Source organism: Chiloscyllium punctatum, chromosome 38 (assembly GCF_047496795.1).
Source record: "Chiloscyllium punctatum isolate Juve2018m chromosome 38, sChiPun1.3, whole genome shotgun sequence".
Taxonomy (NCBI): Eukaryota; Metazoa; Chordata; class Chondrichthyes; order Orectolobiformes; family Hemiscylliidae; genus Chiloscyllium; species Chiloscyllium punctatum.
The window spans coordinates 59,400,047-59,416,413 of NC_092776.1; the positions used below are offsets into that span (position 1 = coordinate 59,400,047).

General features: G+C 41.4%; 1 protein-coding gene and 1 long non-coding RNA gene across 4 annotated transcripts in view; one reads left to right on the top strand and one right to left on the bottom strand.

Moving 5' to 3' along the window:
* sirt1 (sirtuin 1) overlaps window positions 1–5,286 on the top strand; it is a 34,663-nt gene extending 29,377 nt beyond the window's left edge. For both annotated transcript variants that reach the window (XM_072557960.1, XM_072557961.1), the window contains exon 9: window positions 2,528–5,286. In XM_072557960.1, the coding sequence (XP_072414061.1) occupies window positions 2,528–2,853 (326 nt within the window). In that variant the 3' untranslated portion in view covers window positions 2,854–5,286. The remainder of the gene's footprint in view (window positions 1–2,527) is intronic.
* LOC140463652 (uncharacterized) lies at window positions 983–16,216 on the bottom strand. 2 transcript variants are annotated; one of them, XR_011954710.1, is made up of 5 exons: window positions 16,105–16,216; window positions 6,063–6,215; window positions 4,404–4,485; window positions 3,593–3,761; window positions 983–2,841 (listed from the first exon to the last, which is right to left on the bottom strand). It is a non-coding gene; the product is annotated as an uncharacterized lncRNA (long non-coding RNA). The 2 variants fall into 2 exon arrangements; XR_011954709.1 differs by lacking the exon at window positions 4,404–4,485.
* Between the last annotated feature and the right edge of the window lie 151 nt (window positions 16,217–16,367).

Sequence of the window (16,367 nt, forward strand, 5' to 3'; positions counted from 1 at the left end):
GCATATTTGAGCAGCCAGGATCAGTACTGTCCTCACTTCCAACACTGGATAACAATTAGAAGTGCACATCTTTATTGTTGCCCTCTTTGCCCATCCTTAACCAAGATGATACCAGTTGTAATAGTTCCACTAGTTGAGCTTGGTAACCACAAGACTTTGTGTGTGAGAGAGGGGAGTGGAGAGTGGGGACCAGTCATAATTATTTTTAATCAGTGTGTTTGGCCATGTTATGACACACGACTAGGATAGGTGGAACATGAACCCAGACCTTCCGGCTCAGAGATAGGAGCACTACCACTGCACCACAAATGTAACTGACCAAGTTGCTGGTGAAAGAACTTTGAAAGCAGCAGAGAATATAGTTCAGCCAAAAAATAACGATGGCAAAGCTTCCTGCTACAGGGGATGAGAAAAGAGTTTGTGTTAATAAGGAGGACAGCCTGCAGCCATTGTCTAAACTGAGGCGTTTAATGAATCTGAGCGTGCCCCTTTGGTGGTGGTTCACCCTAGTTATGGTGAACTGGTAACTCATGCTTGTGAAAATTCATTTGTGTCCGAACCAAACAACAAAACCATTATACTTCACTGATGTCATCACAAGCAGCAAGATGTGAATAATACCCAATACAGTGTGACAGAATGTAGCACTGCCTCAAGTGAGTGACCCAAGTTAACGCAGCCAAAACCATAGAATCACAGGATAGTTATGGTGCAGGTCGAGACCACTTGGCCCTTAGTACCAAGCAACAAGCCTTCAGGACACTCACAGCTGGAGAGAACAGTGTCTGTCCCCAAAATTATACTGTACCCTATCACAATTAAATCCTCATTTCCTCCTGCCTTTGAATGGCTCCCAGCACAGCTTTGTGTTGTGCATTGGGACCATGTGGAAATCCTGACCTACCTGACTCAAGGGAAGTACACAGGAAACTCCTCCCACGTCTGGAATCCTCTGAGAAAGCACTTAAAGTTAGAAAATTCAGAGGGTTCTGACTTAATTTAATAGTTACCCAGAAGAAGTTCGAAGATTCAATACCTAGTCTGATTCCCTATAACTATTAAACTCAACCTCTGACACACTGCTGACTGCAAACCCTCATCAATCACTCCCACCCAACCCAAAACCCTCAATCCTCCCCAACCTGCCAGATCCTATCCACCTGGTTGCTTGCCTTTGCTTTTTCACTGTAATCTTTAAACAACTAACACCATTCAGTCCTGTAAACAAAAAGGGGCTTTGTCTGAATTGCTGCTCCTGTGCTAAGTAGTTTACTAGTTTACTTTACCAGGACAGACTGGTCTCTGAATGTTAACCAGCTGTATACCAGCAGGTAAGTGGGTAATCGAGAAAAGATGACTATCAGTCAAATTTGTTCTGGGCCATTGTCCAGCAGAAGAAACTGCTCCCAATTTTGCAAAAGTGTCACTAGATGTTTTTGTATCTCCTGATCAAACAGATGGATCCCTAAGTTTTCAACAAATCCAAAAGCTGGCCTCTCAGACAGGGTTCCTCTCCCTCCCTATTGCAGTGTGTTGTCAATCTTGATTTTGTGCTCAGGTTTCTGCTGTTGGTCTTTGTGACCTAGCTCAGCCAGTAGGTAGGTAAGACTCTCATCTACAGTTAACTCTGAGAATGATTACACATTTGCAGGACATCTGTTAGTTTGGTGACTTTTAAATGGAAACAAAGATTGGAAATAAAATGACAAACTTTCCAAAGGTATTCCCAGTCTCCAAGATGGTTATGCTCAGTGAGACTGGAATGTATGGATCCTGCAAGTTAAAATGTCAGGTTACAGAATGTTTCTGTTGGAGGGTTTGACCAACAGCAAGAGGCTGAATAGGCTGGGGCTGTTTTCCCTGGAGCATCAAAGGCTGAGGGGTGACCTTATAGAGATTTATAAAATCATGAGGGGCGTGGTTAGGGTGAATAGCCAAGGTCTTTTTCCCAGAGAGGCCATAGGTGTAAGGTGAGAGGGGAAAGATTTAAAAAGGACCTAAGGGGCAATTTTTTCACGCAGAGGATGGTGTGTGTATGGAATGAGCTGCCAGAGGAAGTGGTAGAGGCTGGTACAGTTACAAATTTAAAAGTTTCTGAATGGAAATATGAATAGGAAGGGTTTTGAGGGATGTGGGCCAAATGCTGGCAAATGGGACTAGATTAGTGTAAGATATCTGGCCGGCATGGATGAATTGGATTGAAGGGTCGGTTTCCATGCTGTAATTCTACAACTCGATGAAACAAGCAGATTTCTTCTGTCTCTGGAATGTGTTTTTGCACATCCAAATCTTACAGTTTGGTGCAATGTACTATAAATAACGTAACAAAGAACTTTGTGCCTTGTTGTCTCAGAGTTTATGTTACCTCCCAATAATCAAATCCCAGTATCTTTGTGGAACTCCTCAGGGCTAAGCTTTGCACATTGTATGTTGCAAATTGAGCTGCTGGGGAAGGGACATATCTGACTATTGCGTATTTGTAACTTAGCACAGTGACCTTACAACATTTTCATTTCTCAATTTTCAGATTCCCAGTATTTGTTCTTGGCACCCAGTCGGTACATCTTCCACGGTGCTGAAGTCTACTCGGATTCTGAGGGAGATGACGGCTCATCTTCTGCCAACAGTGTTAGCAACAATGAATCCTGCAGCAGCCAAAGTGTTGGTGATGGGGAGGAGGAGAGCGAGATTGAAGAATTTCCTCATGGAATAGAGGAGGAAGGAGTTAGTGCTCATTATGGAGCTTTGGGGATGTACTTTGAGACTGGGCATCTCGCAGGTGGCAATGTGTTGAGTGAGTCTGTTGAAAACCCCATGCAAAGTGAATGTGAAGATGGTAATCTGTTGGAATAAAAGACATAATTGCATGATATTGTTTTGTTAAGCTATATACCAGCATTAAGCCACTTTTAGGAAACGTCTTACAGCCAGTGTGCTTTCCTGGATGTACAGTGGCTGTATTGATCATGCAGAACTTCAGTCTGAAACTTCTTGTTCAGCCTATTACACACTGAAACACTAGGCCACCTTTACTAATTCCTTTTCACTGAACATGGTACATTTACCAAATACAAATTTTGCATTTTTGGACAATTGTTTAACATGAGTTCATTTGCATTGCCTTTATGTTGAGCATTTATTTCTACTGGGGTGGATTCTCTTCCCTGCGAAAACGTTTCACTTTGTTTTAGTTTTTTTTTGTTTTGACTTAAATGCTTTGAGTTGTACAGCTATTTAATAGAGTTCCTCAGAAGTTAAAATGAATCTTCTGTATATATTTTTGTGGATGCTTGTTCAAAAGCCATTTACTTGCTGAAAAGGATACAAAGGGAGCAAAGAGAATAATAAGACCAAAGAACAGTGGGTGATCTCGACTACAGCTGCGACAGAGGTTGAAGAAGTTGTGTTGCAGAAATTATTTTTGGGTGGTGGGCAGTTTGTTGAAGCGTATTGCAGATTTTATTTCCAGTTTGTATCTTCTCTCATGAAGATCATAATGTTTTCTATGAGATGAGCTGGCAGCTAATTTATATACCAAGTTACTTGTTGTTTTCATTGAGCTTAAGCTGTATATTAGAAACCAGGTAAGTACCTTTTGAGGCGTACTTGAATGGATTCAAGATAACTTTTACAAGATGTAGCACTTGTAGTTACACGCTGCCTTATAGAGATTAGTAGAGTTTGCTCCTGTACCAGTTCTGCTCAGGCCTGGTTTCAGGTTTGGTATGTAGCAGGTTCATGTTGTTCCTTGCATTTTCTTCCTGTGGAAATGAGATGTAAAGTGTGTAATTTTTTAAAAAACTGAAATATTTGAACACCATTGCAGAATTGAAGAAGGAACACAATACTGAGCTCTAATTCCTGCTGATGTGCCAACGTTCTACTTTCTTGTTGTGTTGGAAATTACTTTCTTCAAATATTTTGACTGTTAATTACGTGAAATAAGCTTAGCATTTAATAAAACCTTATTTTCTGCTAGGTAAAAATTATGCAACTTATTAACAGCTTTATTCCAGAGGCCCTTTATAAAGTGTTGGTCCAGCAATAATGAGACTTAAATTCTGTGGTCTGCAGAACAAATAGTCTAACTAGTCTTCTGATGTCTTGAAGAAATCTTTGGATGTTAAAGTGGGCGCAGCATATTTTGCTTAGAACATATAAGCTGAGGATATCTGAAATCTGTAAAGGGCCTTATTATGCGTATGTACTTGTTTGGTGAAACAACTAAAGAATTGATTAGTTTTGCATGGTACAAGAGTTAAACATGAGCAGTTCAACATGTCAACACAAATTTCTCTCTCCTCACCCCCATCCATACCTGGGACACTGTCATTTCACCATATTTGCAATTATTTTTCTCAATTCTTTTTAATATTCCATAAAATCACACTTTTATTCCATACCTTCCTTTCTACAGATAATGTTCACTATTGCTCACGTGCAGAACTCTTCTTAGTTTTCACTGGGTGAAGGGACAGGAAACAGCTGATAGATGGTGATTAAAAAGAGAAGCATGATTATAATCTTCAAGCAATGTCAAAAAAGTTTGGTGAAATGTGACCACACGGTTTTCAGTGACGCTGACCTTGGCTTTGAGAGTAATTCCAGCACTCTGGAAGTTTTAATCCTGTGGTTACATTCTTTTTGTTCTGCAGCTGAGAAACAATATAGGCCAGATTGTCCATATCCAATCTGATTTACCCTGGAATAGTGAAATGGGAGTCAAATTCATTCACGGGACATATTTTAAAAATTCTTACGTTCATTCCCTGCTCTGACAGCACCATAAGTATCTTACCAATATCATTGAAGAAATTTTGTAACATGATCTAATTTATGATCAACAAACTTTAAGGTATTGAATGTAGGTTATATTTGCTCTGTTACTTTGCGGGATGGTGTTCAAATTATTTCTCTGTCCTTTTGTACATACTGAATAATTAATGTATTCAAACTACTTTTATAAGGAGCAGTTATTAAAGGTAACATGTTTTCAGATACAAAAACAATTTCATACTTAAAAGTTTTGGGTCTTGAATTTTTTTATGCATTTAACATCCTCCAATTTGAATTTACAAGCTTTTACAAGAGAAATGCTTTTTGAAATTTGACAACCGGACTGTTGGAATACTGTGACTAATGGAAATGTTCTGCCAGTTTAAGCTGAATTTAAAATTTTAAAAGCTTGTTCCTCTTCCATATACCACAGTCTCTGTTCTCTGTGCTTCTCTTTTAAAGATGTATTTGGATGGATAATATATTGCAATAAATCTCCTTCATAAATTATTTGGTTTCAGGTTCATTAATTAAACTACCTTTTCAAGGACCTGTCTTGATGTATTGTAAGATCATTAATGGATTCTGAATTGCAATCTTAATTTGTCAATTTTTCACTTCATAGAGGAATCTCTTTTTTACTGCTAGGACGTGAAAGTGTGTAATTTTGGTAAGTCTGCGAGCTGTTTGCTCTCCATTGTTTTATTTAAAATGATTGTAAAGATACAGCAAAAATAGAATAGGTTAGATTCCCTTCAGTGTGTAAACAGACCCTTCGGCCCAATAGGTCCACACTGTCCCTCCGAAGAGTAACCCACCCAGACCCATTTCCCTCTAGACTAATGCACCTAACACTATGGGCAATTTAGCATGGCCAATTCACCTAACCTGTGCATCTTTGGACTGTGGGAGGAAACCAGAGCACCCAGAGGAAACCCACGCAGACACGGGGAGAATGTGCAAACTCCACACAGTCAGTCGCCCAAGGCTGGAATCGAACCTGGGACCCTGGTGCCGTGAGGCAGCAGTGCTAACCACTGAGCCACCGTACCACCGTAAATGTGTTGAATATACTTGGTAAAATTTTTCCAAATCATTATTTCCTTTTCTTTCCCAAGTGTTTTAGAAATGTAATCTATAGGAGTTAGGGTTATGTATGGGAGTCTAAGAAAACTAGACTAAAATGGTGTTTTTATTCCTTTTCTTGTATTTTGTTTGGAAATGGGATGTGCAGCACTGTTCCATAATTAAACAAGCTTCAGGATTTTCTCAGTTTCACGTCTCACCTGTCAGCATTTCTGCCTATTTTTCCGTGACAATTTGTTCAGTGCCTGTAACCTCTGCAGTTTTCAAGGCTTGGATGTGTTCTGTGGTAAGAGTGGTGGAGGGGGGAGTCTTGTCCCAGAAAGAGAAATGGCCAAAAGCACAGCAAGGTTGACCTGCAGGGAAGTGACGACAACAAAACCATCAATTATGTTGACTTTGTGGAGTCTGTTAAGACGCCCAGAGGCTTAATAGGGTAGATGCTGAGACCCCTCGTAGGGGAGTCTGAGATCTGGTATCTCTTGAAAATAAGAGATCTCCCATTTAAGATGGAGATTAGAAATTCTTTATCCCAATCTTTTCAATTCCCTTCCCCACGTGCATTGGAGGCTGTCCTTGATTTTATTCGCAGCTCAGTGAGATAGATATTTGATGTATAAGATAGACTAGGGTCGTGAGAAGCAGACAGGAAAGAAAGGTTCAGGCCATAATCTGATCAGAGTCATAGAGTCATGGAGACGTACAGCATGGAAACAGACCCTTCGGTCCAACTCGTCCATGCCAATCAGATATCCCAACCTAATCTAGTCCCACCTGCCAGCACCCGGCCCATATCCCTCCAAACCCTTCTTATTTATATACCCATCCAAATGCTTTTCTTAAGTGTTGCAATTGTACCAGCCTCCTCCACATCCTCTGGCAGCTCATTCCGTACATGTATCACCCTCTGCATGAAAAAGTTGCCCCTTCGGTCTCTTTTATATCTTTCCCCTCTCACCATAAACCTATGCCCTCTAGTTCTGGACTCCCCGACCCCAGGGAAAAGACTTCATCTATTTATCCTATCCATACCCCTCATAATTTTATAAACCTCTATAAGGTCACCCCTCAGCCTCCGACGCTCCAGGGAAAACAGCCCCAGCCTCTTCAGCCTCTCCCTATAGCTCAAATCCTCCAACCCTGGCAACATCCTTGTAAATCTTTTCTGAACCCTTTCAAGTTTCACAACATCTTTCCGATAGGAAGGAGACCAGAATTGCATGCAATATTCCAACAGTGGCCTAACCAATGTCCTGTACAGCCGCAACATGACCTCCCAACTCCTGTACTCAATACTCTGATCAATAAAGGAAAGCATACCAAACGTCTTCTTCACTAATCTTATCTACCTGTGACTCCACTTCCAAGGAGCTATGAACCTGCACTCCAATGTCTCTTTGTTCAGCAACACTCCCTAGGACCTTACCATTAAGTTGATATGTCCTGCTAAGATTTGCTTTCCCAAAAATGCAGCATCTCGCATTTATCTGAATTAAACTCCATCTGCCATTTCTCAGCCCATTGGCCCATCTGGTCCAGATACAGTTGTAATCTGAGGTAACCCTCTTCGCTGTCCACTACACCTCCAATTTTGGTGTCATCTGCAAACTTACTAACTGTATCTCTTATGCTTGCATCCAAATCATTTATGTAAATGACAAAAAGTAGAGGAGCCAGCACCGATCATTGTGGCACTCCACTGTTCACAGGCCTCCAGTCTGAAAAACAACCCTCCCACCACCACCCTCTGTCTTCTACCTTTGAGCCAGTTCTGTATCCAAATGGCTAGTTCTCCCTGTATTCAATGAGATCTAACCTTGCTAATCAGTCTCCCTTGTTGAATGCCTTACTGAAGTCCATATGGATCGCATCTACTGCTCTGCCTTCATCAATCTTCTTTGTTACTTCTTCAAAAAAACTCAATCAAGTTTGTGAGACATGATTTCCCATGACAGAGCTGTAATCTTTTTGAATGGAAGAGAAGGCTGCACTTATTTTCTGATCGTATTACATAGTGAGATTGAGAAACTGCAATAGCAAGCTGTTTCAATCGATGCCCTCCATTTTAATCTCAGCCAGAGTGTTTTATCATTGACTCTGTGGGAGTTTGCAGTATGTTTCCTGCATTATGATGCTGACTACATTCCAAAATTTCTTCGTGGCATCATGTGGTTATGGAAGGCACTATGTAAATTCCAGTCTACTGGTTTTCACCCAATCTGAGTAAGTGACCGCTGTATACTAAAAAAATCAGACAAAAGGCACTGGGTTAATACAGTGCAACCTTCCTTACGATTTAAAAGAACTGACACAATTTCTGATGCTCCTCTGAGCTGCAACTGTCTTCTGTGCAGCCACAAGACCTGTCCTCAGCAGTGAGCTGGCCTTCAGGGAACAGCTGCATTTCTAACCTGAGAGTGGGAAAGTCACTTGGGCAACAGCTGAAGTTAGTTGAGCCTCAGCCACTGACCTGAGGAATGTCTTGTGGTTGTGTTCTGAGAGTACTGCATCCCACTAGAGACAGACTCCGTTCCTTGGGGCTGTCCAGTTCAAATGATTCACACAAATCAGGGACAGGCATTTTTGCTTAGACTTCAGGATTCAGGCAATCCTTACTCAGAACAAGGCTGTAATAAAGGTTTAGTATGCAACGGTGCTGATTAAAAACTAGTGAAACTCTGAGTCTTTTGTAATATACCTGAATTTGAGGATTATCAGATCAGCTATGACCTCTTGAATGGTGGAGCAGACTCAGTGGGCTGAATAACCACCTTCTGCTCCTACATTTGATGGTTTTCAAATTGATTGTCTGCATTACCCCAGTTTTGTAGCAGAATTCCAAAGTGATCAGGAAAGTGGAAGATGCAAGTAAACTCCCAAGAAATATTGGACTGTAAATCAGAGGGAATCAGAATGAAAAGTTCCAAATACTTGAACAAAATCATTTAATAATATGGTGTGCTGTTAAGCGTTCGTATTTATAGAACGGACATTTCTTGGTTTCCAGTGTAAAAAGCTCAGACAAATGAGGTGAAATATAAAATACTGCAACCCTATGTTACATGAAAATATTTGTAAGGATGAAGTCTGAGCAAACAAGACCAGGCACAATGAGCAAAGTGCACAATATTTATTCACAAGAAGTTAGTTTAAAAAAAAACACTGTTACTGGGTAAGTCTTCGACAAATTTCCATTCAAACAGGATTACATGGCTCATCTACCATCTCCATTGCATATGGGCTCAATCTCTAAAAAGACTCCTACCCACGAACTGGTACACATTTTGCAAGAGTGATATTCTACATTTGTGTCAGCCAAATTTCATTAGTGAGTACGTATTGTTCTACTCACCTCTGTGACATTATCAAAGAGCATTCTCCTTTGGAAGACAAAGATTATTGCTGGAATTTAAACATATTACAATGTGCTATGTAAGGGATGTGGCCAGTATCATTGGGTTGTAACTTGAGTTGTTTGACTGAGCATTACAGCATCATCAGATACAGTGTTTGGGAATCTTTGGGGGAAACCAACATGGCTGAACACTGGCATCTATGATGCTGGGGACTATAATACAGGGACTTGCACTTCTGGCTGAAGATGTCAGCAAATGCTTTAGCCTTATCTGTGGTTCTAAATTGCTGGTCTCCACCATCATTGAGCACAGGGATGTTTTTGGGGCTGCCTCATCTGGTTAATTGTTTAACTGTTCAGTGTCATTCATAATTGGATGCAACAGACTGCGGAGCTTTGATCTAATTTATTGTTTGTGCACTCACGTCCAAGATGGCGGCAGAGTAGGACACTTCAGCTGGAGCTCATCGATTTCATCTTCCTCTTCTTTGTTTTTCCCTCTTCTTTTTGGTGACTCCTGGCCTCAACATGGATACGGACTCTCAGCCTCAGCACACAGCCAGTGTGGCGGTCTCTTGGCCCAGTGAGGACTTCCAAGGTGAATCCAGATTGGTCTCCCAAGGTGAAGCCCAATGTGGTCAGGAGTCGAGGCCCAGTGCTGACTGGAGACTTAGGAACCAGCGAGGACTGGGTTGGAAGGACTGTTGTTCTGAACTTTTTATTTCTCTATTTTCTAATTTATTCATACAATCTGTAATGCTGGACTTTTTACTGCGTTATTTTTCCAATTTTTTTCTCCTAAGTACTTGTACCTAAGATGGTGCCATAAGTGGCAACTTGTAAGCTTTTCACTGTACTCATTTCAGTACGTGACAATAAAGCTAATTCAATTTCTTAGCTTCAGCTATCATACATTGTTCTGTTGTTTGGCATGTTTGAAGTCTGTCCCATTTAGCACAATGTGAGGTATTCCCAATGTGTGATGAGGAGGAACTTAAATGGGAGAGGAGAAGGATCCAGCTGTCGCTATCCATCTAGGTAGCAAGAAGGGATTGTGGGACGAAGAGGTTCTGCTGCAGGATTCCAAACAGCTCATGGCTAAATCAAAAACTGGAACCACAGATGTAGTGATGTTAGGATTACTACCTAGGCCATGTGCAAGTTGGTGTCAGGTAAGTAAGATTGATGACGTAAATGTGTGTGGATTGGTGTTGGCGGGGTTGAGGGCGGGGGGGGTGGGGGAAGAGGTGGAGAAGGTTCTGATTCATGGAGCACTGGCACCAGTCCTGGGGAAAGACAGAGCTGTTCCTGTGGGTTGGGCTTCACTTGAACAGTGTTGGGAGCAGCGATTTGAATACCTAGTGAGGGTTCTCAATTGAGCAGTGGTTTCCGTTGAAGGAAGTCTAAAAACTTGAAAAGAAGTGAGAGACCAGAGGTGCAAGGTAGTGAAGAGGCAAACATGAATCAAAGTGTGACAGGAAAGAACAGAAAATGTAAGCAGAAGCATGCAGTAGGAATTAGAACCAAAATGAGTAATAATGTTAAAACTCATGCCTTCAACTGAGTGCCCACAGCATTTGTAACAAGATTGATGACTTGCATACCAAAGTAGTGACAAAAATCAATACAATAATTATCCTTCGAGAGAATATACTAGGCAAACAGATGGGGAAGACCTAGAATCCTCTGCAACCTCAATGAGTGAAAAGCAATAGCGTCAGAGGTTGTGGATGCAATATACTAATCTTCCAAGAATCCCTGGATTGAGGAAAAGTCCCACAAGATTGGAAAACTGTCAATGTAAACATCCTTATTCAAAATGGGAAGAAGACAAGAACACATTTTATTGGAAAATGTTAGAGTCTATTATGAAGTACGTAATAGTAGGACGTATATAAATACATGATAAGATCAAGCAGATTCAGCGTGGCTTCATAAAAGGGAAATCAAGCCTGACCGATCTGTTAGAATTCTTTGAGGAAGTAACAAGCAGGATAGATAAAGAGTAAGCGGGGATATGATATACGTGCATTTTCAGAAGGCATTTGATGAAGTACCATATGTTAATCTAATTTAAATAAGAATCCATGGTACTGGAGGTAGTATATTTACATGGATAGAGGATTGGCTAACTGATGGAAGTTGGGATGAGGGCATTTTCAGGATGGCCGCCTGTAATGGAGTACCACAGGGATTACATAATACATTACAGCGCAGTACAGGCCCTTCAGCCCTTGATGGTGCACTGACCTGTGGGACCAATCTGAAGCCCAAATGTTTATCCAATGACCATTTAAATGCCCTTAAAGTTGGCCAGTCTATTACTGTTGCAGGTAGGGTATTCCATGCCCCTATTACTCTGAGTAAAGAAACTACCTCTGACATCTGTCCTATATCTATCACCCCTCAATTTAAAACTATGTCCCTCATGCTAGCCTCATGCTCACCATCCGAGGAAAATGTCTTCACTATCTGCCCTATCTAACCCTCTGATTATCTTATGTCTCAATTAAGTCATCTCTCAAGAACATAAGAACTAGGAGCAGGAGTTGGCCGTCTAGCCCTTTGGGCCTGCTCCACCACTCAAAAAGATCATGGCTAATCTTGTTGTGGATTCAGCTCCTCCACTTACCTGCATTTTTACCATATCCCTTAATTCCTTTATTTTTCAAAATTAAGCTTAGCTTTAAAAGCGATTACTGAAATAATGTCAACTACTTCACTGGGCAAGGAATTCCACAGATTAACAGCCCTCTGGGTGAAGAGGTTCCTTTGCAGTTCAGTTCTAAACCCTGCTCCCTCTAATCTTGAGGCCATGCCCTCTTGTCCTAGTCTCACCCACCAGTGGAAACCTCCTCTCTATTTCTATTTATTGATTCCCTTCATAATTTAGTATGTTTCTATAAGATCACCCCCCCCCCCCCCCATTCTTCTGAATTCCAATGAATCTAAATTTCAATCTGCTCAGTCTCTCCTCATAAGCCAACCCCCTCAACTTCAGAATCAACCCAGTGAACCTCCTCTGCACCCCCTCTAGTGCCAGTACATCCTTTCTCAAGTAAGGAGACCAAATTTGCATTTGGGGTGTGGTCTCACCAGCCCCTTGTATAACTGTAACATAACCTCTCTGCTTTTAAACTCAACCCCTTTAGCAATGAAGGACAACATTCCATTTGCCTTCCTAATTACTTGTTGTACCGCAGACCAACTCTGTGTGATTCATGCACAAGGACACCCAGGTCCCTCTGCAAATCAGCATGCTGCAACTTTTTAACCATTCAAGTAATAATCTATTTTGCTGTTACTCCTACCAAAATGTATGAGTTAATATTTATTAACATTGTATTCCATTTACCAGACCTTTGCCCACTGACTCAATTTGTCTATGTTCCTCTGCAACGTTTTACACTCCTCTGCATACTTTGCTCTGCCACTCATCTTGGTGTTATCGGCAAACTTTGCCACCATCCAGGTGGTCCCCAATTCCAAATCATCCACATAAATTGTAAATAACTGTGGTCCCAACACTGTTCCCTGAGGCACACCACTAGTCACTGATTGCCAGTCAGAATAGCACTAATTTATTCCCACTCTTTGCTTCCTGTCAGTCAACCAATCCTCTATCAATACTAATACTCTACCCCTAATACCATGCATCCTTATCTTATGCAGCAGCCTCATGTGCGGCTCCTTGTCAAAGGCTTTTTGGAAATCTAGGTACCCCACATCCACTGGGACTCGTTGCCTACCTTGCTTGAAATGTCTTCATAAAATTCCAAAAGATTTGTGAAGTATGACCTGCACTTCATGAAACCATGGGACAATTTCTTTCGAGATGCCCTGCTATTACTTCCCGAATAATAGACTCAAGCATCTTCCCCACTACAGAGGTTAAGCTCACTGGTCTATAATTCCCCATCTTTTGTCTACTTCCCTGTTTAAACAGTGGCGTTACAACCTTCTCTCTAATGAAAACAGCCTCAATTTTCTCAGCCTTTCCTCATAAGATCTTCCCTCCATACCAAGTAATATCTTCATAAATCTCCTCTGCATCCTTTCCAAAGGTTCCACATCCTTCATATAATGCGGTGACTGAATGCAATACTCCAACTGCGGCCACACCAGAGTTTTGTACAGCTGCAACATGGCCACATGACTCCAAAACTCAATCCCTCTACCAATAAAAGCTAACACACCATATGCCCTCTTAACAACCCTATCAACCTGGGTGACAACTTTGAGGGATCTACGTACATGGACACCGAGATCTCTCTGCTCATCTTCACTACCAAAAATCTTACCATTAACCCAGTACTCTTTACTCCTGTTGCTCCTTCCAAAGTTGCGCCTCACACTTTTCCACTTAAACTCCATTTGCCAACTCTCAGCCCAGCTCTGCAGATTATCTGTAACCTGGGACATCTTTCGGGACTATTTATAACTCCACCGACCTTAGTGACATCCGCAAATTTACTAATCCATCTTTCTATGCCCTCATTCAGGTCATTTATAAAAATGACAAATAACAGTGAACCCAAAACAGATCTTTGCAGTACCCCACTAGTAACTGAGCTCCAGGAATGAACATTTCTCAGCCACCACCCTCTGTCATCTTTTAGCTAGCCAAATTCTGATCCAAACCGCTAAATCACCCTCAATCCCATGCCTCTGTATTCTGTGCAATAGCCTACCATGGGATTGATACTGGGGTCAAAATTACTTATATATTAATTACCTGAATAAGGGATGTGAACATACTGTGGCCAAGTTTGCAAACGACAAAAACAAATGGAAAGGCAAACGGTGAGGATGACAAAAATACTGTAGTTTTCAACGGATTATAGACAGGTTAAGAAAGTGGGCAAAATCTTGGCAGATGGAATAAACACAGGAAAATATGAGGTTATGCAGTTTGGATGGTATCAGTATTGTGGTTAGTAGTGATATCAGTACAACAGAATATAATATGGAATCAATTTGGATGGAAATAAGGTATGCCAAGGGGTGGAGGTCACGGGTGTAAGTAATCTATGGGCCTCAAAGAGTTCTCTCATGATAGAACATAGAATAAATTATGAAATAATAGAGGCAGGTAAGAAGGCAAATGTAAGATTTGTCATGGGTGATTTTTAACTGCATGCTGACTATACGTTTGTACAGCACATCTGGGATTGTTTCTGTATGTTGCATATCATACTGAGGAACAGGCTATTTTAGATCTAGTGATGTGTAGTGAACTGGAATTAATAAGAGATCTTGGTGCTTAGGATATTCTAGGGAATGGGAATCACAATATAGTAGAATTTCAAATTTAGATTCAGATAGAGCAACAGGATTCATTTCCTCAACTTCATGAGGTCAATTACAATGTTACAGATTTATGCAGCATGGAAACAGACCCTTCAGTCCAACCAGTCCACACTGAACTTAATCCCAACCTAAACTAATCCCACCTGCCTGCTCCTGGTCCATATCCCTCCAAATCTTTCATATTCTTGTACTTATCCAAATATAGAATAGAATCCTTACAGTGTGGAAACAGGCCCTTTGGCTCAACAAATCCACACCAACCCTCCGAAGAGTACCCAATCCAGACCCTTTTACTCTACATTTTCCCAGAATGATGCACCTAACCTACAATGTCCCTTAATGCTGTGAGCAATTTAGCGTGGCCAATTCATGTAACCTGCACATCTTTGGACTGTGGGAGGAAACCAGACCGCCCAGAGGAAACCCACACAGACACAGGGAGAATGTGCAAACTCCACACAGACAGTCGCCCGAGGCTAAAACTGAACCCAGGTCCCTGGCGCTGCGAGGCAGTAGTGCTAACCACTATGCCACCATGTATTTTAAATATTGTAACTGTGTCAGAAATTTCATTCCATACGTAAACCACCCTGTGTAAGCAAAAACTTTGTTCCTCATGTCTTTTTAAAAGTCTCTTTGCTCTCATCTTGAAATCCCACATCCTCTGGTTAATGGTAGGTGTCTTTTCCCTATCTATACCCCTCATGATTTTATAAACTTCCGACAACGTCAACTCTCAACCTCCCACACTTGGTGAAAACGTCTCATTGATGGTTATGAAAGAGCATGATCAGTTTGAACTGGAACTGACCAACTAAATTGCAGTAGTTTTTAAGTTAACTTCAATCATGTGAGTTAATTCGGGCCTCCCTCCTATAGGAAAGATATTGTGAAACTTGAAAGTGTTCAGAAAAGATTTACAAGCATATTGTCAGGGTTGGAGAGGTTGAGATTTAGGGAGAGCCTGAATAGGCTGGGGCTATTTTCTCTGCAGCATTAGAGGCTGAGACCTTTACAGACCTTTATTGAAGTCTGTAAAATTGTGAAAGGCAAAGATAGGGTGCATAGTCAAGGTCTTTTTGCCGGGGTGGGAGAATCCAGAACTAGAGGTCATCAGTGAAAGGGGAAAGATTTTAAAGGGACCTAAGGCACAACTTTTTCATGCAGAGAGTGGTGCGTGTATGGAATACAATGACAGTGGAAATGGTGGAGGCTGGTACAATTACAACATTTAAATGGATGGGTGTATGAATAGAAAGGGTCTAGAGGGATATGGGCCAAATGCTGGCAAATGGGACTAGATTAATTTAGGATGTGTGGTTGGTTTGGACAAGTTGGTCCAAAAGGTCTGTTCCCATGCTCTACATATCCAGCCTTACTTTATAACTCAAAGCTTCCATACCTGGCATCATCCTTTTGCACCCTCTCCAGTTTAGTAAATTCTTCCTATAACTAGGTGACCAAAACTGGACACAGTTTCCAGAACAGACCTCACCAATGTCCTGTACAACCTCAACATGACTTCCCAGCTCCTTTTGGATAAAGGACTGAACAATGAAGACCAGGGGGCCATATCTCACCTGAACAACACTCCTGCTGAAGGGCCTGTGCCTGAAACATCGACTCTCCTGTTCCTCGGATGCTGTGTTTTTCCAGCGACACACTTTTTGACTCTGACCTGCAGGACTCACTCTCGGATATACTCTGATTGGTGCAATCTGTTGTCTATCATTGTCTCGTCCCACCCTCATCGCTCTGATTGGTGTGTAGTTCAGACGACCTTGTCTCCACCCTCCTGTCTCCATCTTATTGGTTCAGTCAACTGTCTATCATTGTTTCATCC